General features: G+C 63.0%; 1 protein-coding gene across 1 annotated transcript in view; it reads right to left on the bottom strand.

Annotated features, from left to right (window-relative positions):
• The window catches only part of ERBB3 (erb-b2 receptor tyrosine kinase 3), a 41007-nt gene that overhangs the window by 16344 nt on the left and 519 nt on the right, over positions 1 to 24144 (bottom strand). The window contains exons 2-9 of the mRNA XM_048831987.2: positions 10150 to 10301; positions 7686 to 7872; positions 4940 to 5065; positions 3007 to 3072; positions 2288 to 2406; positions 1865 to 2006; positions 1272 to 1385; positions 908 to 1028 (exon numbers count right to left, since the gene is read on the bottom strand). Coding sequence (XP_048687944.2) covers positions 908 to 1028; positions 1272 to 1385; positions 1865 to 2006; positions 2288 to 2406; positions 3007 to 3072; positions 4940 to 5065; positions 7686 to 7872; positions 10150 to 10301 — 1027 coding nt within the window. The remainder of the gene's footprint in view (positions 1 to 907; positions 1029 to 1271; positions 1386 to 1864; positions 2007 to 2287; positions 2407 to 3006; positions 3073 to 4939; positions 5066 to 7685; positions 7873 to 10149; positions 10302 to 24144) is intronic.

Below are 24144 nucleotides of genomic sequence, written 5' to 3'. Positions count from 1 at the left end.
GGGGGCGCTGTGCTGCAGGGGGCCGGGGGGCCAGCAGGGGGCGCTTTCCCCTGCCTCTCCGGGCTGGGTGCTAGGGGGCGCTGTGCTGCAGGGGGCCGGGGGGCAGCAGGGGGCGCTCTTCCCTGGCTGGATGCTAGGGGGCACTGTGCTGCAGGGAGCCGGGGGGGGGCAGCAGGGGGCACTCTCCCCTGCCTCTCCGGGCTGGGCGCTAGGGGGTGCTGTGCTGCAGAGAGCCGGGGGGCAGCAGGGGGCACTCTTCCCTGGCTGGGCGCTAGGGGGCGCTGTGCTGCAGGGAGCCGGGGGGGGGCAGCAGGGGGCGCTCTCCCCTGGCTGGACGCTAGGGGGCACTGTGCTGCAGAGAGCCGGGGGGCAGCAGGGGGCGCTCTCCCCTGGCTGGACGCTAGGGGGCACTGTGCTGCAGAGAGCCGGGGGGCAGCAGGGGGCACTCTCCCCTAGCTGGACGCTAGGGGGCACTGTGCTGCAGGGAGCTGGGGGGCCAGCAGTGGGCACTCTCCCCTGGCTGGACGCTTGGGGGCGCTGTGCTGCAGGGAGCGGGATGGGGGTTCAGCAGGGGGCGCTCTCCCCTGGCTCTACGTGCTGGCCCAGGGCCGCAGCGTGGGGTTAGGGGGCGCCATCTCTCCCATGAGACATGAAACCGAAGCCCCGCCCTCCTGGGGCCGTTAAAAATCCCCCTTGCCCTTTGACCTGCCGACCCGGCCAGATGCCCCCTTCCGAATCTCTGCTCTTCCAAGGGGTACAAGTTCCCCCCGCCCTGTAGCCCGGCCGCAGCATCGCAGCGCCGGGAGAGCGGGTCCGGGGCAGCGGTGCCGTGCACCTGTTAATCACGGCTGTGCCCCACCCCAGAGGGGAGCGCATCGCAGTGCCGGGCAGAGGGGCTCAGCCTCACCCGTTCAGCCCCGTGATGAGGAAGTCCAGGTTGCCCCGGATCTTGGTGCAGTTGATGAACCCGTCGATGTTGCTCGAATCGACTGTCTGGTATTTGTTCCCGACGCCCGTCCCCTCGCAGGCTGGAAGGCGGGAGGGGAGAGGGAATGAGCCACCCGACACACCCGCACCCCACGCCCGGGGCAGGGCACCATGGAAATGCCAGGGCTGCCCAATGCACCATCCAGCCCCCACGGGGGGCAAACAGTTTGTCTGGCCTCTGCCACAGGTCCAGTGAGTTATGAGCAGGGGGGCTGGGAGCCAGGACTCCTGGGTTCTACCAGCATGAGCCCCAGGCTGGACGGCCGCCCCGCACCCCTCCATACCTTTAGGGCAGAGTCCAGGGCATGGCTCACACATCTTCAGGCCGTTCTTCTCCACCTCCATCTTGTCCTTCGGACAGGCCCGCACACAGGAGCTCTGGTCCACCACGAAGTTATCTGCCGGCAGGGGGAGTGGGTGAGGCGAGACCTGATGAGTGGGAAGGGGGGTGGGGGCCGAGCGCCTAGTGGTTGGAGCGGGGGCGGTCTGGGAACCTGGACTCCTGGATTCTGTTCCCAGCTCTGCCAGGCCGGTTGTTGTGCCCTCGAGGCACGCCGCACCCAGCTGGCTCGGTGCCTCAGTTTCCCCACAGGGCCATAATAACTCTGCTCTTTGCAAAGCCCTTTGCCACCCCTGGCTGGTGGGGGGGGCACATGCCGGGAAGGACAATTCCCCAGTGACTTCCCCTCCCCAGAAGGGTGGGTGTGGGGCACAGAGCAGGGGCACAAGACCGCCATGCGAGGGGATCTCACAACAGGGCCAGGCTTAGTTACCCCGCCCCCCAGCAAAGGGTCTCATGGGGGGTAGGACGGCTGGGAACCCCCCCCACCCCAGGAGAGATCAGGGCGTCCGCGGGGAGCCCCCGGCCCCGGCTCACGTGGGCATTCGGCGACGCAGACGCCCCCGTACTGGTACTTGGTGTCGGGGTTGGGCTCCAGCTGGAAGGTGAGTTTGTTGTAGATCAGCGGCTGGGGGCAGAGCGGGACGCAGGCCCCGCTGTCGTTGAAGTGGCGGCAGGCCTGGGGGGTGGGCAGAGTGTCAGGGACCCCTGCCCAGCCCACGGGGACCGACACAGAGACCCCCCCCGCTGCCACCGGCCTGGTATAGACAGACAGACAAACCCCTGCCCCAGCACAGACAGACCCCCCTGCCCCAGCATGGGCAGACCCCCCCAGCACAGACCCCCAGCACAGACAGCCCCCCCCAGTACAGACCCCCCCCAGCACAGCCCCCCCAGCCCCCCTCCCGCAGCACAGCCCCCCCCAGCACAGCCCCCCCCGCACACCCCCAGGGGACGTACGAAGCATTCAGTCTGGCGGGGGCCGGTGCAGCCCCCCGCACACTCGTCATGGCAGCACTCGCTGGGGCTGTGCCCGAAGCAGCGCCCGTTGCACTGGGGGGCGCAGATGGTCTTGGTCACTGAGGGGGGAGCAGAGGAGATGGGTGAGGGGGGGGCGGTGGCCTGAGCCCTCTCTGAGCCGCCCCCCCCCCCGGTCCGGCCCCATGAGCTCAGCTCCTGAGCCCCAGCAGCCTGATGAACGGTGCCGGATCCAGGTCCCCTCCCTGTCCCCCCCCGGCCCAGAAGGACCCCTTGAGTGGATAAAGGGAGCCCTGTGTCCACAGCCCACCCAGCCCTCGGTCCACCCAGGGGGATTCAAACCCACCTCCCCCAAGCCCGGGATACCTGCCCCCTCCCTGGCCCCACTGCTACCCCTGACCGGCCCCCTGGCTGGTCCCCTGCCCCCTCCCTGGCCCCACTGCTACCCCTGACCGGCCCCCTGGCTGGTCCCCTGCCCCCTCCCCGGCCCTGCTGCTACCCCCTCCCAGCCCCCTGGCTGGTCCCCTGCCCCCTCCCCAGCCCCGCTGCTACCCCGCCCAGCCCCCCGACTAGATCTGCAGAGCCAGCCCCCAGACTGCAACTTTCTGGTCTCTCTTTGCAAGGCAGAGACCCCCTCTTTGGCTCCCAGCCCTGCCAGCTGCCCGCCCCCCACGCTGGGCAGGCTCCAAGCCGGTACCCACATTTCTGGCAGTCCTCTGGGTTCGGGCCCCAGCAGTGTCTGTCACAGCTCTCATGGCAGGGGGCACCTGGGGGAAGAGAAACGCCCAGCATCAGAGAGGGGCAGAGGGGACGGGGTCTTGCTCCAGTGCCCTCATGTGGGGCAGGCCAGGTGGGCAGAGCAGGGCGCCGGCTGCGATGGCAGGTGCCGAAGCCAGCCCCTCGCATGGGCAGGGCCGCAGCACGGGACAGGAAAGTCGGCTCAGGGCTTGGACCCCCCCCAGACTCAGCCTGCTAATGAGCACTAGGTCGCCCCGCAGTCACCGCCTGCTTCATCGGGGGGCTGCTCCCCGCAGAGGCAGGCTGGAACCCTAGAGGGAGGTGGGACTGGGAGCCAGGACTCCTGGGTTCTATCCCTGGCTCTGGGAGGGGAGTGGGGTCTCGTGGTTAGAGCAGCATCCTCGATTCTTCATTCTGGCAGGCTGGGCTGGACCAGCTCTTCCCTACAGCTGGGAGCCCTGCCAGGCCCTGTTTGCCTTGGGAAGGAGTTTTGGACACTGGCCGTGAGGGCTAATATTTGCAAAGGCGGGGCTGGGTGAGGCGTCACAGGGGGGAACTGAACGCATCCAGGGGTGGAGCAGGATCCTGACTCTGCCTCCCTGTTGGTTTGTGATTCTGGCAGGCCCCACCTCAGACCAGGCGGCCCCATTGTGCCAGGTGCTGCACAAAGGGAGCAGGGGACAGTCCTTTCCCCTAAGATTCCAGGGAGGAAAGGGAAACTGAGGCACGGGGTGTGACGAAGTGGGACTGTTCTTAATGTTTCCTCTGAATAGTGTGGGGGTGCCTCAGTTTCCCCTAGGCAGTTCTTAAGTATCTAGGGGGTGGGGTAAGGGTGTATGATCATTGCAGAGCCCTAGAGGGCAGGTGTGTGCAGGAGTCTGGACACAGAGAATGGCCGACACCCTGTTTCCTGGCAACTGATGGCCTGGGCCCTTCCCCCCTGCAAGGTGAGAGCTAAAGGGTTGGAGAACAAAGGAATCAGGTGACCACCTGGCCCGGGAAAGGAACAAAGCCCAGAGGAGGAGGGGCTGGAGGGGGGTTTCAGTTTGGGGCTGGCTGGGACATGGAGTGAAGTGCAGACGTGGTTGTCTGGCTCACTGCCCCCCAAAATGGACCCAGCTGAGGGGTCCCGTTCTCTGCACCTGCAAGCTCTGTTTTAGACCATGTTCCTGTCATCTAATAAACCTTCTGTGTTACTGGCTGGCTGAGAGTCACGTCTGACTGCGAAGTTGGGGTGCAGGACCCTCTGGCTTCCCCAGGAGCCCCGCCTGAGCGGACTCGCTGTGGGAAGCGCACGGAGGGGCAGAGGATGCTGAATGCTCCGAGGTCAGACCCAGGAAGGTGGAAGCTGTGTGAGCTGCGTGTCCTGAAGACAGGCTGCTCACAGAAAGGCGACTGCCCCAGAGTCCTGACTGGCTTCATGGGGAGCAGTTCCAGAGCATCGCTCAGGGACTCCGTGACACGGGGGTCAAATGACTTCCCCAGGGTCGCCCAGCAGGTCAGTAGCGGAGTTGCAAATAGAACCCACCATTCCTGAGCCCCTGCCCAGCCCCTGTTAATTGACCCACATCTGTGCCCATGAAGGGACCCGCCTGGCCCCGGCCCCAGTGGCCCCTGCCTGCATCCTGCAGAAACCAGGGCAAACCTGCCCCAGGGCAGCGCCCCGGAAAGGCACCCAGAGCCCGCGGGGGTGAGAGAGAGAGGAGGGGAGATGGGGAGCCAAGCGGGCACGGGGGGGGGCTCTTGGCAGGAGACGGAGCACGCGGAGGGCGATTCGGGACCAGATCCTTGGGCTTAAGATTCCTGGAGCAAGGGGAGCCAGGGCCCGGGGGCCGCCACCGGCAGGCCAGAGGTAGTGGGGGCCGTGGCTGGGACCACCCCCCTCAGGACACTCACAATTCCTGCCATTTTGCCGAACCACCGGGTCGATCAGCTGGTCCCGGATGATGTCCCTCCACTCGATAGTGTCCACGTGGCACAACTGCTCATTCCTCTCGATGTCGACCCCGCCCGCCAGGATCTCTGCAGGGCAAGGACCCGCTGGGACCGGGCTCTGCCCTGGGGCAGTGCCCCCTGCGGAGCCGCGGCCCTGACCTCCCCCACCCTGGGACTCGGGGAGCGCCCAGAAGCCAGGTGGTAGATTTGGGGGGTGGGGGCAGGCAAAGGGAGGGGGCTACCACAGAGCAGGGGGCTCGTGCCCCCATGGCAGGGGAGGGACAGAGCCGGAAGTGGGGGTTGTCTGGGGCCGGGCACCCCTCACAGCCCTGGGTCCGGGCACCCCGGGAGCAGAGGGTTACAGCTGGCCGTTCCACTGCCCCTCGCAGGAGAGGCCAGCGTCCCCCACCCAAGGGTGGGTTTCCGGCTCCAGGAGGCTCTGCCCAGCCCGGGTTGTTCTGACAGCCGGAGTCGGGGCGGGTGGGGACGGCAGCCCCAGCGTTGGGGCGGGGCAGGCTGGGCGCTTGCCATGGGGTGGTGAGGATGCCGTCTCGGGCTGGAGCGCAAACAGGCTGGCCCAGCCAGAGGGTCAGGCTGGGGCACCAGGGGATGGGAATGCCCCGCCGGGACTGCCCCAGCCTGCACACGGCTCCCCCTCCTGGCACCTGCGCACGGGGCCGCGGCAGGCTCCCCCGGGAGTCGAACATCCACGCCCCTCCCAGGCACCCGTGAGCCCCCCGCGGGCTGCCAGGGCGCCTGGCTGCTGATTTGAACTCCTCTCCAGTATCCCAGGGGGCTTTGCAAAGTACACACAAGGCGTGGGGCTGACCACGGGTCCGAGAGGGGTCAGGGCTGCGTGCGGACCCACGGCTGAGCTTTGCAGCTCAGAGGAGGGCTCATTCCCTCCCCCCGCACCCCGGAGTGCAGCCACCCCTGGGTGGGATGACATCTAACCGCGCTGCTACCCGACAGCCCAGGACAGAAAGCCAGGAGAAGTCCAGCGAATAGCCGGACGCGCAGGGGGGTTCGGCGTGGAGCCAGGGAGAGGGGGCAGCAGGCTGGCACTCAGACCACTGGCTAGGGGATCTCCCACCATCACCTCTGTCCTGTCTCACCTGAAAGGCAACCCAGCAGCCGCTAGCCCCCTCCTGAGCCCCCCGCCCCACAGCACCGCCTAGCCCCATCCTGGGCCATGGGGGTCAGCCCTGACGCCAAGGGGGCAGCGCCCCCAACTGATCCCGCTCCTTGCTAAACAGCGCCCCCTAGAGCCGATTCACCGTCCACCCCCCCCCCACCCCGGGTTTTCCTTCCAGCTCCAGCCCAGCCCGACCCTGCTTCTTCCCACAGCCAAGGTGGATTTGACCTTGGAGCAGCCTCTGCCCCAAACTGTTCACCTGCTTCTGTCCCATCAGGGGGCGGGAAGCGCTCGTAAACCTGCCTAGGAGCCGATAAGGGGATTGATTACCCATCCCGCCGTCCCATTGGCCAGGAGCGCCCATAAAGCGCCCGTTGGCCCCTGGACTTTCACCCCACCAGCCCCCGGGAGGGCACAGGTCAGAGGCGTGTTCTCGGAGGGCTCAGGGACTGGGGGCAGGACACAGAGTGCAGCAACAGGAGCTCACTGGCTCACACTCAGCTCCACGATGCTGGGGACCCCCCCTCCCCAGCAGTTTACGACTGGTACCATCACGGCCCCCGCCTTGGCACCCAGGCCAAGCACCATGAACGGGGCACGGAGAGCGAATGCCCCGCTGGTGAACCCCTCTGAGAAAGCCCCCCCAAAAGAATGATGCTCCACACCCATGTCCCCCCCAAAGCAGAGCCTTGACCCCCAAAATCAGAGACCCCAAGGAACGGCACTAGGGACTTGGCTGTTGCTATCATGTGGAGGGCGCCCAGACACCCTGGTGATGGGCAGCAGCCTAACCCTAGAATAGGTAAGTGGGGGCTGGTGCGCGTGAGCTGCTGGTCCTGCAGATAAACACGTGACCTCAGCCTCGGGGGGCATCGTCCCAGCACTGAGCTCACCCCAGAGCGGGTCTGACCCAGAGGGAAACCCTGAGCGCTCAGGTTGTTTGGGATCCCCTGGTGCTTTGGGTAAGAGCAGGGGGATCAGCCCAGCCAAAGTCCAACACGGGGGATGCATTCACCTACCCGACATCCCCCCTGCAACCTCTGGGGCTGCTTGCATCTTCCTCCAGAGCAATTGGTCCTGGCCACTGCCTGGAGACGGGGATGCCGGACAAGGCGGCCCACTGCTCTGATCCCCCACAGCGGTGTTGTGAGCAGCTCCCGCCAGCCACCCCAGAAGTGGCTGCATTTTGCCAGCATGGGGGGAAAGCTCTGCGGGGCATTGGCAGGGCGGGATGCGTCACCTGGAGCCTGCAATGGATTCTCTCCTCCCCCCTGCGAATCTGAACAGTGGCCAAGGATGAGCTCACCATGTTTATGCGGAGAGTAGGTGCAGCCAGCACCATACACGCCCCCGCCTCCTGCCAGCGTGTCCCCGCCCTGCCCTGGAGTGCCAGCTCGAGAGAGGCTGGGGCAGCTCCACGAGCATCTCCGCCAGCCGGGCGCTGGCTAGCGTCAGACGCGGCTTGTGCAACGTTATCTGCTCACTCGGCAGTGGGCTGAGAACTGCCCAACTCGCGTCAGGCGCGGCCACCGGGAGAGCCCCAGGCCAGCCCTGCGGGGCCGGCTGACTCACCCGTGAGATGGTTGAACCCCACCTGGCGGAGGGCATGCGAGCCGTTGGTGTGGTAATTCAGCAGCACGAAGAGGGCGTATTTGTCCTCGTAGAGCTGGGTCCCCCGGATGACGCGCAGGTTCCCCAGGGGCAGGTACGTGAAGACGTTCATGGCGATGAGGACGTAGCCCGTCACTTCCCGGATGGTCTGGAGAGCCGCGGAAGAAAGCGCTGTCAGTCCCCACCGCGCCCAGACCTTCCAAGCTCCCTCGCCCAGCGTCAGCACGGCCAGGGCCTTCCAAACGCAGCATGCCCCTGCCCAGCCGCGGGACGCCAGGATGGACGGAGCGCAGGTGTATTCACAGAGCAGGGAGAGAGCCCCCCGCACGCACACGGGGGCACACGGGGACGCACACACACGGGGGGACACGCCTCCGGCATATTTGTGCAACTTGCAATGCCCCCCTTCACATCACAGCCAGCCCTGGTCAGCTTCCCTCTCCAGTTCTCCTGAGCTACCAGCTAGGAAAGAAACTCTCTGGGCTCTGCCAGCTTAAGGCCTTGTCCCCGCCGGGGGGGCGTTGGGGCCGGCACCAAATTATTATGAATTGCTGTGACTGATCTGAATGAATGTGGCAAGCATGAGTCTGGTACGGCTTGGTAGGTTTGAACTTGCGAGAGGATTCTGGGAGCCGGGTTCTCTTAGTATTAGATCAATGAGGAGAACAATGACTGGAAATGCTGAAATTGCATTGGAATTAATGGTTGAAAACGGCTCCATCAGCCTGTATGGTTTCAACATCGAACTTTGGAATATATCAGCAGGGGACCAGCTCACAAAGTAAAGAAAACGTAATATCATGCGATCAGTGGGCTTGGCGCAAGCTAACGTGGGTCAAAATGGCCACTCTGGATGGCATCGTGCTGAAAGCTGAAGTGAATGATTGATGGGAGAGTAAAGGTGGATTGCGCTTTGGCTGGTGTCTGTTCTACAGCCCCCCCGGCCCTTTCCAAAATATTAATTGAAAAAACTAGTAATACATGCCCACAAGTTCTGGAGCATGTGGCTCCTTTGAGAACAAAATGGTACAAATGCGAAGCAAAGTAAATTAGTGAAGTTAGTTCCCCAATTAGCATACGAAGGCATTGTAAGACAGAGGGCTCAGGGCAACTCCGAGGGATGTTGGCGGGATTCTACAACAAAAGGGCTCAGGGTGACCAGACCCTGCTTCAGGGGACCCTTGACAGACCAAGTACCTGCGAGGAGGAAGAAGAGAAAAAAAGTAAAGTCTCCCTCTAGGACTGGTAGCTCGGCCTGCTTTGCCACTCAGGATACTGCGTAAGGCCCACATAGTTACTGAGAGTTGATGCTTGAGAAGCCGAGGCGTAGGGGAAAGATGTGTGCTGTGTAACCTTAACGGCTTGCGTGATTCTTCCCCATCTAAGTGACGGTGCATTAAGCATATTGGGCTCCGAATTCTCACTGGTACCAGTAGCATCTGCCCAGCTGTGGGCCATGAAAGATCCATTTCAAAAGGGTTTTTTACACCAATGCAGCTCACTCCCATCCCCCCGGAGCAGACAAGGCCCAGAGGCTCCAAGAATTCACCTGTTTTCCTGTTCTGGGGCCCAGCTCTGTGGGTTGAGGGGGGGTTTCAATACAAGGGGATGGAGACGAAGCGCTTTGGGGCTGGCGGGTGTCCCAGAAGCTCCGGGTCTCCGCACTCCGAACCTGGCTGATCCTGGCGCTGCCCCCTCCGCCCCGCACCCCGTGCCCCCAGGAGCAGCGGTCAAACCGCCAGGGCCTGGAAAGTCCCTAAGTTCACGCCTGCATGATCCCCGTGCCCGGGCGACAACCTGCACCTGAGAGGATTTGCACATGTATCCCTGCTTGCACACACGTGTGTCCGGACGTTTGCACTTGCCCGTGTGCTCTTCCAATCCCACGGCACACGGGTGGCCCCAACCCGGCCTGATTGCTCCCAGGGCAGTTTGGAGTCTGAACCGCCCGCTCCCACCAGCGGGGACTAGCTCCGGGCTGCCAGGGGGCTGGGGCACCGCTGTGCTAAGCCAGATTCACCAAGGCAGCGACCCCGGAGCATGTCTGCGTCCCCAAGCCACAGGGCAGCACAAGAGAACGGGCTGGAGCCCAGCTCTGCCTTTTGTACCACTGCACCCCACGCTGACGCTCCCCGGCCCCAGAGCTCCCAGATCCCCCGCCCTCCCTCCTGGCCCCCTGCACGGCGCAGCACGGGGCGGGGGGCGGCACGCCTGCTCCCGCCCGGTCCCGTGCTGCCAGCTGGGCATGTCAGAGCAGGTCGCCAGCTGGCACGGGAAAGCAGGCCGGGTGAGTAAAGATTCCCACCTGGCAGGCAGACGGGATGGGAGGGAGGAGAGAGCAAAGCACCCTTTCATCCACAGCACCCCCTTCTCCACCCGGCCGTGCCCGTCCCCCCTCGCCAGGCGGCACAGCCCCCGCCCTCACCTGCAGGAAGGACAGGTTCTGGCTGTGGTCGATCAGCACAATCTCCAGGTTGCCCATGACGATCTCGCAGTTGTTGTACATCTTGTGCAGCGTCTGGTACTGGTGCTGGGCATCGCCCGTCACGCTCAGCCCGTTCAGGGTCCCCGCACACACTGCAACGAGGAACGCGCGGGTGTGAGAGCCACGGAAGGGTTAATCACACACTTGCCCCCCACCCCGCTCACAACCCGCCTGCTGAGCCCCTCCTGGCAGGACGCTGCCGGGCAGCTCCCTAGGGGGAAACACTGTTGCAACGGCCATTCTCTTCAGCACCAGGCCTGGCTGCTCAATCTCACGCCAGGACAAAAAGCAGTCGGGGGGGGGGGGGCTGGCTGGGCTGCTCTTTCCCCCTCCATTTCGCTGGGTGCCCCCAACCCTCCTTCCCTGGCTGCCTTCCAGCGGATACTCCCAGCCAGGCCCTTTCTGGGCCTTTGCCAACCAACCCAGGGACCCAGCCCCACCCTCCTGCAGGTAAACAAATGAGGAGCCATTCCCCTCCCCCTCGCAGCACCAGAAAAGCTCCATTGTGACACCAGCCGGGGGAGGCAGCGCTTGGGATGTGGCCAGGGGGCAGCCGATGCCAGCAGGCGGCAGGGGCTAGGGGGCACCTCAGCCAAGCGGGTGATGGACCTGATCCTGCCTCGCCGTGGAGCCAAGGCCCACGAGCTGCCTCCCGCGACGGCTCCCGCGCTCCTGGCCCTGGGCCAGGCCATCTGCCCCCGGCCTCTGCCACCCACCGTCCTTCCCGGGCACTGCTCAGGCGGACGGAGCACGGGGAGGGCACCAGCCTTGGCACCCAGGACACCTGGGTTCACTTGCCAGGGCGGCCACAGACAGGGGGCGCGTCCGTGGGCGCCTCTCTGGGCCCGACCTCCCCTGCTGTGCGGTGGGCTCGAACGCAGGCCCCTCACCCCTGGGTCCCGGCTGCAGAGGGGTGAGATCGGTGCCTCCCAAATCCCGCGAGCTTTCCCCACCCCCCGGGGGGTGCCGAACCGGCCCGGGCGCTTCTTGTGCAAGGGAGCAAACAACCAACCCGCCTCGCGCGCCCCCAGGGCTGGGCGCTGCCGGCCGGCGTCACGCAGCTCAAGCAGCCCTGGCTGGGGGCACCCGGCCCGAGTCAGAGACACCCCGGAGCCCGGGCCTGGGTGCCGGGCTCTGCTCCCAGCACGGGCAGGGCAGCGGGGCCAGTGGTTAGAGCCAGAGCTGGGAGCCGCGTCCAGCTCTTGGCTGGGACAGAATCGAAGGGAAGCCCAGGCACCCCCGTTCCCTCTGTTTTATTGTGGGTTCATTACAACCCCCCCACAACTCCCTGCCCCCCTTCCTCTCTCCTCTCCTCCCCTACCCCCAAGCCCCTGCCCCTCACCCCCCACGCCCTGCCCTCCCCACCACCCCTCCTCCCCACCCCATCTCCTGCCCCCCTTTCTCTCTCCACCCCACCCCCATCACTGCCCCCCAACCCCCTCAGCCTCCCCCCGCCCAGCTGAACTTTCCATCATCTCTGACAGTCCCTGCAAAGGTCAGATGCCACCTCCCCCCCGCCTCCCCCCCAAGTGCAGAAGAATCGGCCCTTTGGGCTGGGGGCCGGGCAGCCCTGCCAGCTCCAGGGAGGGGGCGGGGGATGCACAGGGGCTCCATTGTGCCCGGCCCAGCAGGATGCAGCCGCCTTGCAGATTTGGGGCGTATCTGCTCCCCAGGCTCCGAGGGGCCCTTTGTGCGGCCAAGGGAAAGGGGGGGGGGGAAGGGCCCCAGGCATGTTCTGCCTTTACAATAGGGGGATTATCCGTGGGGAGGGGAGCACCGCCCACCAGGAACAGCTCCAGCCATCAGCTCCTGGGGGGGCTGCCCCCTTACATCCGATTCCCAGAGCCCCCGAGCCCCCTGGGGGGGTGATCCCTGCCCACTTTGCCCCTCCCAGGGGGGTGATCCCTGCCCCCCCTTCTGTTTCCAGTGTGGGGGCATCCCTGCTCCTCCCCACCCCCCAGAGATTCCTGCCCCTGCACCTGGGGGGGGGGAAGGAGTCAGGAGAAATGCCCCCCCACCCCCCCCGGGCATGTGGCCAGCCACTGGGGGCAGATCCTGCCAAACCCTTTGTGCTTCTGCTGCCCCCCCAGCACAACCCCACCACAGAGCACCACCAAAGCTCCACGGCACCCCAAATAGCCCCCTAAACCCCACCCAAGAGCCCTCCAGACAGCCCCCCCAGGCCCATTCCTGGCAAATGCCCCCCTACACCCCAAGCACCACCCCCAACCCCCCCAGCAGCCCCCCTCCAACAGCCCCCCACTATTCCACACCCCTGCTCATCCCCCTCTATCCCCACAGGCCGGGGCAGTGCCCGCCAGCTCAGCAATGGGGGGGCTACAAGAGCCCCCACCCCCCCGCCAGGTCCAGTGGCATTCGGAGCCAGGCTCAGGCAAGGAGCCGCTCCCCCCATCACCCCCCCCGCAGCCCGGGTCCAGACAGGAGGCTCCAGGCCAGGGTACAGGCCCATCAGCCAGACAGCACCCAGCCCTTCCTGCCCGATAAAGGCTGGGGGAGTCGTTCGGGGGACGCTCCTGGCTTCCCTGGCCAGCCCAGCCCCCCCCGCCCCCCAAGTCCTTCCTGCTGGCCCAGTCCAAGGCCGGTACCAAGGGGCCAGACGAGACTCAGACAGCCTGTGTTAAATAGGGTCTTTGTCTCCGGGCTGAGATAAGGGCCCCCCTTCCCGGCCCCCCCAGCCGCCAGGAGAGGCGTGCTTCAGCACAGAGGGCTGGCACCAGAGGAGGTGGATAGAGCGGGACCCCCCCAGGGGGCTGGGGGAGACAGGGGTGGGGCGGACGCCCCGGTGATGCCTGCGGCTCAGGAGGAACATCCAAGCACAGCCCCCCACTCCTCCTCTTGGCCCCCCCATACGCCCCCTGCCCCCTTGTCACAGGCGTGAGCAGCTTGGGGAATGGGGCCCTGGGCCTTTCCCCTCTTGGGGGGGCTGGCTCCCATCCGGCCCCAGGGTGGGGGGCTGACTGGCTCACGGGGGCGGGGAATGGGGCATGGGGCCTTTCCCCTCTGGGGGGCGCCGGCTCCCATCTGGCCCCAGGGATCTGGCTTGCTCAGGGGGGGCAGGGAATGGGACCTTTCGTCGCTGTGGGGTGGGAGTCGGGTGTGGATGGGGCAGGAAGGCGAGAGCCCCAGTTGCTGCCCCACCCCCCAGACATGGCTGGTGTTTTAACCCTTTGTGCTCTGCTGCCCTGAGGGGCTCCAGGGATTTTTTAGCCCTTTGCTGGATTCCCTTCCAGGCTGTTCTGTCTCCCCCAATAGCCCCCCCGCCCCCCCGCCTCACTGGGCAGGGGGGACACCAGAAAAATGCAAGCCCCTCTCCCCCGCGGCGGGGCCCAGGGGAAGAAAGCGCCTTTAACTCGGTTCTGATGACCCCAGCTCGGAGCCGGGGGGCGGACAGGGGGCCCACCCCCCAATGGGAGCGGGGGATGGGCCGTGGTGACTGACAGGCGGCAGCCGCCCCCCACCCCGGGCAGCTGGGTGGTGGGCGTTTAAAAAAAGATTCCCAGCCGCATGCCGGGGGGGGGGGGGGGGCCCGCAGGGCCAGGCCCCTGGGTGGGGGAGGGAGCCCGGCCAGCCAGCCAGTCCGGGGGACACTGTGGGGAGCGGCCAGCTCCAGACAGAGAGACCCCCCCAGGGACAGACAGACAGACAGGCCTTGCAGGTTCAGTCCCCCAGGGCCTGGGCACCCCACTGCCCCCCATTAAAGGGGTCTCCTGTGTCTAGCACAGGCTGCAGCTCCTCAGCCAGGCGGTGGGGTAACAAAGGGCCCCGTTACCTGCTCCCCCCCTCAGGATCCATCAAACCTCTGACCCCTCCCTCCCCAGCTTTCCTTCGAGTGCAGCCCCCCGGCCACCCCTCAATCCTGGGCTGGGCCACGCCTCACTCCCAGCCCCACACCACTCCAAGAGGGCAGGCAAGGGGGGGCCTGACACACACACAGTGTCCTCCCCCCCATGATGCAGAGTGAATGGAGGGATCTGGACCCTGCGGGAGGCCGTTCAGGGGATGCCAGAAACGTTCCCTCCCCATCGCATGGAAATGGGGTGGGGTGGGCCAGCTCCAGAACACGTGGCCTGCAGGACACCAGCCAGAGAGAGAGCCTGGTGGGGGCGGGGAGCCAGGACTCCTGGGTTCTGTCCCCAGCTCTGGGAGGGCAGTGGGGTCGAATGGTTAGATCAGGGAGGCTGAGCGCCAGGACTCCTGGGTTCTGTCCCCAGTTCTGCGGCAGATTCACCGCTTGACCTCACTTTATCAATTCCCTGGAATCCACAAACCTCCCCACCCCCCAATCGCCACTTTAAACTGCTCCAAGCAGCCACCACCGTCTCCCCGCCAGCCCCGAAAGGCCCAAGGATAACAGAGGCTGAGCCCCCATCACCCATCTGGGCCCCCCTGAGCCCAGCCAGTTGGGCCCCAACAATCCACGAAACCGCAGTGTTGTTTGACTCGGCCCTGGAAAGTAGCTCCCCCCGCGACCCCAGCCCTGGGCTCCCCCCAGATCTGCCGATGCCCCTCACTCCTGACCCGCAGCCCTCCCCCACCCTATTTCAGCCTTTGCCCTCCTGCGAGCAGAGATGGAGACTCGAGCTGAAAGTTTGTGATCTGATGATGTAGAGAAAACCTGCCCGCCCGGAGCCCGCTAGGGCACCCACACAAAGTCCATTGGCCACGCGGGTTCAGGTGCTCCAGCCAGGCCGGGTGCCCCCGTGCACACAGATCAGGGGCTCTGGCAGCTGTTTTCAGTCTAACCCGGCTCCGGGCCCAATCCAGCGGAGAGATCAGGGTCCGGGGAGCTTGGCTCAGCCCCAGAGACGCTGCTCCTGGGGGCTGGGAACAGAGGTGCTTTCACTCCAAATAAAAGCGAGAGCCAGCAAAGCTGCTAAATCATTAACTGGACACATAAAGGGACGGAGTCTCCTTCACGTACCCAGCCAGGCCCGGCCCTGGGCTGCAGGGGCTCCTTGAGCTGCCTCCCCAGGCAGAGTCGTCAGCCCCGCTAGGGGGAGAGTAACCCCCTGTCCCCCCAAGAGCTCCCAAACCCTCGGTAGGCGCACGTGTCTGGGCATCCCCGCGTGCCCGGCAGCTCCCACTGCTTTTCCCGCAGAGGCTGAACACCCCAGAAACTTCCAGCCCTGAGCCTACTGACCGTCGCCACCCGCACAATGCTGAGGGGGAAACTGAGGCACAGCGGGGTGCAGGGACTCGCCAAAGGGCTTGTGTGTCGGGTCAGCAGCAGCGCTAGGAAAAGAACCCAGGCGTCCTGACTCCCAGCCCCTCTGCTCTAACCCCCTAGACCCCAATCCCCTCCCAGAGTTGCGAAAGGATCCAGGAGTCCGAGTCCCCAAGCCCCTTTCTCCCCTGGCCACTGGACAACGGCCCACAAGGAAGAGCGCCAACCTCCCTGCTCAGGTCTCAGCAGAACAAGAAACTAGCAAGACGGGAAAAGCAAAGGCCGGGGAGCAGCCCAGAGAGGAGTTATTTTTAACACGTCAGTGTCCCTTGAACGTTTTACAAAGCGTGAGCTGCAGCTTCCCGTCCAACGTCCCGGGGGCGTCCTGGGCCCCGACTGGCTGAGGGGGGATTAGAGCTGGGGTGGGGGGAGGGTCAATCTAAGCAAACTGTCCCCCATCCCTGCTTCTGGGCCGGGCAGTGCAACTCCACGCAGGGGACTCCGGGGTGGGAAGCCTGCGGGGGCACCCAGGTCACTTCCATGGTGCGTTGCACACCGTGAAATTGACGCCTCCCTTCTGGCCCGCGGGCGGGAGCAGAGGTGGCAGCCAAGCACTGGGGATCAAACCGGGCAGGGTGGAGAAGACAGCGGGCGTGGAGACCTGGGGCAGGACATCCAGAGTCGGGATTCAGGCCACTGGCATGCGAATGGTCCGGAGAGGGTTCCTGGTGGGAAGCGGAGGATGGCAGAGAAGGGGGGGGCTGCTGCCTTTGATTGACAGGCAGCTGGGTTCACACAGGGTGGGGCTGGCAGCAAAATTCCTGCAGCTAGGGCCTGATCCAGGACTCCCCTTGCACCCAACAGGCCTGCAGCCGAGGGCAGGGTCCCCCAAGGTCCCCCCAGCACAGGGCGAGCTCAGGCCATGGGCACGTCCTTCGTTTCTTTCCGTCTCCAGCCTGGCAGGTGCAGGGGAGCCGGGGAGGGGCTAACGGGAGAGAAGCCGAGCCCTCGGCTTCTCCGCTCTTGGGGCTGGGGCCTGACTCCTGTTGTCTGGGCAGCGCCAGGCCTGACGGGACACACGTAACAATCAACGGGGCAGGGACTTAACGTCTCGTTGTGGGGGGGGGGTGTCACTGAGCTCTAGCAACTTCCCCTTTGATCACATTCCCCCCCTTTCCCCCCCAAACCAGGAGCATTCGGGTCGTCACACGTTCGATCTTTGTCTGAATTGCTCTGGCCTGGCGCTGCCCAGCATCAGAGCCTGGCCCTGGGCTGGGTGGACCTGGGTTCCAGCCTGGCAAGTCCTCTGCTGGTGGGAGTTCTGGGGCGGGGACTTTGTTCCAAACTCCAAGTGGGGGGTGGACCCCCCCAGAGGTCGGCGGCTCTGGCTGACCCTCCACCCCCCCGGCGGAGCTGTGTCTCCGAACGGTCCCTCGAACCCAGCCAGCAGCAGAGCAGAGAACCCGTGTCAACGTGCCCGGGGTGGCGGGTGAGAGCTCGAGCTGCCGTGTGTTATCAGCGAGCTGCACACGCTGGGAACGCACCGAGCCCAGCCCCACGGCAGCTGAAGCCTGCAGCCGATGCCCAGAGAGCCCCAGAGCAGCTGGGCGTGCAGGGGGATCGCAGGGAGCCACGGGGTGAGCATGGGGGGAAGAAGTGAGGCTGGATACTAGGAAGTAAACGACTGCGCAGGTGAAATATGCCGGTGTGGGGAGTTGTGTCTGATGGGGGCTGTGGGCTCCGTGGAACAAGAACCACCATGACCCACCGGGCAGTAGCCAAGGGATTGTGCAGACCAGGGACTTCCCTGCTCTAACCACTAGATCCCACTCCCCTCCCCAAGCCAGGGTTAGAACCCAGGAGTCCTGGCTCCCAGCCCTTCCCTGCTCTAACCACTAGATCCCACTCCCCTCCCCGAGCCAGGGTTAGAACCCAGGAGTCCTGGCTCCCAGCCCTTCCCTGCTCTAACCACTAGATCCCACTCCCCTCCCCGAGCCAGGGTTAGAACCCAGGAGTCCTGGCTCCCAGCCCTTCCCTGCTCTAACCACTAGATCCCACTCCCCTCCCCGAGCCAGGAAGAGAACCCAGGAGTCCTGGTCCCCCAGCCAGGAGTGGTGCTGTCACAGGGGGTTGGGGCTGAGTTGCCGACAGCCCTGGGCAGCCAGGCTGGGGGTCCCGACCCTGTGCCCCCTTCAGTTCCACGGCTGTCGTGGCTACACAATGGGGCGCCTTTATCCGCTCACCCCGCCTGGGCGTGGGGCTGGCTTTTCATTCCCAGGCTCCGGCCCATTAGGGGCTTTTGAAAAAAATCTTGCTTGTCAGAGCAGCTACCAGCGAGGAACAAAAGAGCTACAGAGGGAAACACCATGTCCTGGCCCCAGATAAAGCCCGGGTGCTCGGCGGGAGGGGATGGGGGGAGTTCCCGGCCTGGGCTCTGAGTCGCATGCAGGAGCTGCAGAAGCTGAACGAAAACCAGATAAAGGCGAGGAAAAAAAGAGACAGAGAGAGAGATCGGGAGCTAGGCCTGGCTCTGCGACCCAGATGAGCCCAAACACCCACACAGCCCGACACACCCACCGCTCAGCCAGATGGTTGCCCGACAAACTCAACACACGTGAGATCCAGATCAGACAAATCCCCTGCGGCACCTGACCGGGGTTCTGCTCCTGTCCCACAGAACAGGGCCCCCACTCCATCTCCTGCCTCCCCTGGGCAGGAGCCCTGGGCTCATTACCGCCACTCTCCTGCCTCAGTTTCCCTATGTGTGAAACTGTTTCCTGCCTGCCTTGCCTATGCCAACTGGAAGCTCCTTGGGGCAGGGACCATCTCACACTGTGGGTCTGGCAGTGCCCGGCACGTTGGGGCACCAATCTCAGCCGGATCCCCTAGGCCCTACTTTAACACCCATAATAAATTAGAAATCATTTCCTGGTGCAAATGGGACATTCACAGAACAGAGCCAGGCTGGGTCTTAGCCATCTTTGAAATCCACCTGGAGAGAATCCGCGGGGAGAGAACCCACACGCAGCTCGGGTGTTTGCCCTGCAATTAGTCACTTCTCTGGCCACCTGTCTTGCTGTTTTCCTTGCTGGGCTTCAAAACAACGGCTGGGCGTTCACTTCCTTTCAGGAGAGCTTTTGGACTCTGCCTCTGAGCCGAAAGGCGAGATTGGAGGGGTTGAGTCATAAAGGACCCACGAAGGAACTCAAGGTGGCATAAGGAAAGCCAGGGAACTTGCCAGGTGCCAGGAGACCAATTGCTTGGGACGGTTAACGGCAGAGCCCGAAGAGTATTAACCCCACGGCGCTACAGAGAACGACCCTGCCCTGCAGCAGATCCACCCCGCTACGCAATCAGCCACGGCCGCTGCTCTGTAACTGTACAGACACCGGCCGGACAGTCAGAGCCCCCAGGGGCCCCATGGTGCTGGGCCCTGGACAGACACTGGGCAGAGAGCTGGAGGGACTGGCCCTGGGTCCATACGGAGACTGTGCCCGCTGGAAATGGGGAAGAGTCAACATGGTTTTTGTCAAGGGAAATCATGCCTCACCCATCTACTAGAATTCTTTGTGGGGGGCCAACAAGCATGTGGACAAGGGGGATCCAGTGGATGTAGTGTACTTAGATTTTCAGAAAGCCTTTGACCAGGGCCCTCACCAAAGGCTCTTAAGAAGAGTGAGCAGTCGTGGGATAAGAGGGAAGGTTCTCTCGTGGATCAGTAACTGGTTAAAACAGTGGTTCTCAAAGTCAGTCTGCTGCTTGTTCAGGGAAAGCCCCTGGCGCGCTGGACCGGTTTGTCTACCTGCCGCGTCCGCAGGTTCGGCCGATCGCGGCTCCCACTGGCCGCGGTTCGCTGCTCCGGGCCAATGGGGGCTGCGGGAAGCGGTGTGGGCCAAGGGACGAGTTGGCTACCCTTCCCGCAGCCCTCATTGGCCTGGAGCAGCGAACCACGGCCAGTGGGAGCCGCGATCGGCCGAAACTGCGGATGCGGCAGGTAAACAATCTGGTCCGGCCCGCCAGGGGCTTTCCCTGAACAAGCAGTGGACCGGCTTTGAGAACCACTTGGTTAAAAGATAGGAAACAAAGGGTTGGAATAAATGGTCGTTTCCAGAATGGAGAGAGGTAAATAGTGGTGTCCCCAGGGGTCTGCACTGGGCCCAGGACGATTCAACATATTCATAAACGATCTGGAAAAAGGGGTAAACAGTGAGGTGGCAAAATTTGCAGATGATACAAAACTACTCAAGATAGTTACATCCCAGGCAGACTGCGAAGAGCTACAAAGGAATCTCTCAGAACTGGGTGATGGGGCCACAAAATGGCAGATGAAATTCAATGTTGATAAATGCAAAGTAATGCACATTGGAAAACATCATCCCAGCTCTACACATACAATGATGGGGTCTAAATTAGCTGTCACCACTCAAGAAGGAGATCTTGGCGTCAGTGTGGCGAGTTCTCTGAAAACTTCCACTCCGTGCGCAGCGGCCGCCAGAAAAGCGAACAGAACGCTGGAAATCATTCGGAAAGGGACAGATAATAAGACAGGAAATAGCCTATTGCCTCTCTTTAAATCCATGGGATGCCCACACCCTGAATACTGCATGCAGATGTGGTCGCCCCATCTCAAAAGAGATATATTGGAATTGGAAAAGGTTCAGAAAAAGGCAACAAAAGGGGTCTGGAACGGCTGCCGTATGAGGAGAGATTAATAAGACTGGGACTTTTCAGCTTGGAAAAGAGACGACTAAGGAGAGATAGGATAGAGGGCTATAAAATCACGACGAGAGTGTGGAGAAAGTCAATAAGGAAGTGTTATTTACTCCTTCTCGTAACACAAGAACTAGGGGTCACCCAATGAGATTAACAGGCAGCAGGTTTAAAACAAACACAAGGAAGTATTTCTTCACACAGCGCACAGTCACGCTGTGGAACTCCTTGCCAGAGGATGTTGTGAAGTCCAAGACCATAACAGGATTCGAAAAACAACTAGATAAGTTCAATGGCTAATAGCCAGGACGGGCAGGGATCATGACCATAGCCTCTGTTTGCCAGAAGCTGGGAATGGGGATGGATCACTTGATAAGTCCCTGTTCTGTTCATTCCCTCTGGGGCCCCTGGCATTGGCCACTGCTGGCAGACAGGACACTGGGCTAGTTGGACCTTTGGTCTGACCCAGTCTGGCCGTTCTCATGTTCCAAGTCTCCGGAGTCGCAGCCCGGCACTTTAACCATGGACCATCTTTCCTCTCCTTTTCCAGCTCGGTCATGCCACTTATTCCATCCGCGACGTGCTTGGAGCAGCTCTAGGAAACAGCCCGTCCTCACGTCATCCATGGCCACTGCTCCGGCAGCTCCCCGGCTCGGTCCCAAAATAAAGCAAGGGGCTGCAAGAGCCTGAGGAATGCGGCAAGAGCCAAGCTCCAAAGGCATTTTTAAAGGGACACTGTCAAGGCTGGGAGGCCTAAAATTAGAGCAGCCAGCTGTGACTGGGAGCACAGGTGCCTCCGTGCCCGGACATCCCCCACCCCCAAACGCAGCCCCCTCCTCTGAGCTGGGAGGAGAGTGACACTGACGAGGGTCTGGTGCCTCTCGGCCCCTCCTGGCGTCAGGATCCAGGCATCTGGGCAAGAATGGGGCAGGTGGGGAACATCGGAGGGAGGAACTTGGGATCACAGGGAAAGCAAGGGCCTTGGGGTGGTTTCCTTGCACAGCGGCCGTGGGGGAAGTGCTGAGTGGAAAAAATGTCCTCGCAAGTGGGTTGAGTGTTAGGTGTTAGAGATGGAAACGGTCTATTTCAGCGTCCAGTCCCATCCCCCCCCGGGCAGGCCGGCCTCCCCCCCGCCCCGCCCCAGTGAGTAGAGAGCAGACCCAATACTAGAGGGACATGGCAAATCAGCCCAGCCCAAGGGCTAGGAAGAAGCAAGGGAACCAGCAGCGTCTGTTTGTCACAAAATTGCAGGAGCCAATTGCCCCGGAATCAGATTCTCACGCTTGTCTTTTCACAAGCGGCGCTCACGCTTGGGGGTGACAGACACGCTCTGGCCCGTTTGCACGCGCAAGTTGCACCAAGCCACAGGAAAGGCCAGACTTCCCGAGGAGCTAGGAAAAATCCGGCCCAAAGGATAGCCCGGGAATGCGCCTACAGCAGATTGGTTACAAAACAAGAGCAAAGGTCTCTGCGAATCCAGAAAACACAAATAACCTTGACACTGTCACTGAGTGCTCAGGAGAATCCCTTGTAAAGAGCAGCCACCATGCACTGGCCTCATCTTCCTGAATTCCTCCAGGACTCCTGGGTCCCAGCCCCCGACGGTTCGCTCGGGTAATGTTCCCCAGTACAATTTCAGATCCCCTCCTGGAGAGCACTTCCTCATAGGTCCTTCCACTGAAGCACTACCGCCTGCTTATGCATGGGGTAAACTGAGGCAGAGAGAGGCACTGACTTGCCTAAAGCAACAGCCAGACCTGGGACCAGAACCCAGGAGTCCTGACTTCCAGCTCTAATCACTAGGCCCCATGCCCCATCCAGAGCTGGCCGTGGAAACCAGGAGCCCTGATTGCAACCACCTTGGCTGTGTGATGACTCAGCCACAGGCTCATAGGAAAAGCAAGCCGGGGGTTACATCATGAAGTGACGTGCTGCTTTCACCACCACCCCCAATTTGGAGACGCTCCCCTTCCCCCGCCTGGGCGGCCCAGCCCCTGCGATAAAACCCCTTGGGTGCACGGTTGTTTTCAGGTTGCTTTGCACCGCTCCCCTCCCCTGGATTGCGCTGAGACCTGCAAGCACTAAAAACCAGTCACGGGAGCTTCTGCAGAAGTGATTCAGTTCAGAACAATCCAGCCAACCTTGGGCATGCAAATCTGCTGTGGGCGCAGAGCAAGGCTGGGGCGCTGCGCAGCGAGGGAGGCGTCTTCCTCACCCTGACGCCTCGGTGTAAATTGAGAGGCACACAGTAGAGCGGCTCTGGGCCAGGCGAGATCAGAACCAGGCCGGCAGAGTTTAAACAGGGACCATTTGGACCAAGTGCGCTGCATGGCACAGGGCAGGGAATCCCACCCAGGGGCTCTTCCTTAGTTATCTGCTTCTTTTCCCTCCAGCCTTGATAAACAGGGAACCAACTGCAGGGGCTGCTAATGTCCTCCCAAACTGGTTCCAAGCAGCCAGCAGAGAGCCCAAGCTGGTACTCCCACGGGGGTCATTAACAGACAGGGAGGATGAGAACAATTCTAATAATCCCCAAAATATTTTGTCCTGGTGTCTCCAGCCGAGGATCTGGATCCACTTAACTACGAAGTAATCAGCCCCGCAAGAGAGGAATCAGTGCTCCTTCTCCATCATGTGGGGAAACTGAGGCACGGAGAATGGGGGAGTGATTTGCCCACCCAATCAATCCCCCTCCATAGCAGGGTTTCAGGCACTGGTGGCCCCTGGGTTTCTCCTGTTTTCTGGCCAAGGCGTACAACAGTTTAGCCTCATGAGGACGGTCGGTGCTTAAAGTCACTGGGTTGAGCGCAGGCGTGTGGGGGTGACGCCTCATGGCCGGTGCTCGTCAGGAGTCTGATGAGATGGGGACCCTGATGTGCGTCTCACCACGTTCAAGATTTCAAAGTGCTGCGAGAGCGACGGCTGAAAGGAGCCCGTGGCATCCCTTCCGGCCTTACGCCCCGGGCAGCCAGCTGCGCAGCTGGGAATAAACCCCCTTTTCTTGCGCCCAAGACCCGTTCATGGCTCCATTTGTTTTGTCCCTGTTTTCCCCAGGCCCAGCCCAAGGAATGGTTTCAAAGGGCCTAGTCGAGAAAGCGAGTGGCTTTCCCGCCCCACACCCACCAAACAAACACAACAGGTGCCCAGGGAGCGGACGGGCTGGCCCGGCTCCAGGAAACCCTGGCCGTTGGACTAACACCTTCAATTCCAAGTTCCTGAACTTGCCAAAGCCTGTTAGTCAAGTGTGCTCAGGAGACGAGGCCCCGCAGAGAGGCCTAGAACTTGTAATGCAAGATACCGGAGTCCTGCTCTTGGCCCTCTCTGCCCGGCCTTATCCTCAGGCATCTCGCTTCCCGCCACCCAGGCACATTCCCCCGCGACATTTTGAGACAGGAAACCCTGCACCATTTGCTTTCCTGCCCGGCCCGATTTCTCGTTTATTTCTCCTGGTAAAACCCATGGGCGCTGGAGCCTATGTCGCCGGGGGGGGGGGGGGGGGGATCCTCTAGGCCCTGATCCTGAGACGGGGCCCTGCCCGCACGGGCGTGACTGTCGGCTCGCCCCCAGACGCGTCCGCTGCCTTGCCACGCTTCAGACAAACCAACGCCTTGCAGAAGGACCAAGAGCCCCTGGACCAGCAGAGGGTGGAGGGTCCCAAGCCAAAGGGCAACAAGCCTCTTCCAAAGCCGCAAACAGGCGAAGGGGGCTGCCCCAGCCCCACCCGGGGATTTACGCGCCTAACTCCCATGGGATGAGGTACCTGAATGCTTTGGAGAGTCCGGGCCCTGACCCTGCAATGGGCAGAGGCCAAGGCAGGGGCAGGGGCTAGAAACGTGCAAAGGCGGCTAGTGACTCTGGGGGGGCCCCGAGCCGGCTGATCACCAGCCCCGGGGGGGGGGAGCAAGGCCCAGCAGGTCTCCCCCTCCCGGGGCTCCCTGACCCACTAGGCTGCAACCTCCAGCCCCTGACCTCTGCAAAGCACTTGCCGACAGGAACCTCAGTTTACCAAGGGGGAGAACTCCAGCGCCCCTCCCCCCGTA

The sequence above is a fragment of the Caretta caretta genome, chromosome 20, assembly GCF_965140235.1.
Source record: "Caretta caretta isolate rCarCar2 chromosome 20, rCarCar1.hap1, whole genome shotgun sequence".
Lineage (NCBI taxonomy): Eukaryota > Metazoa > Chordata > Testudines > Cheloniidae > Caretta > Caretta caretta.
This window is presented reverse-complemented; position numbering and strand designations above follow the sequence as displayed.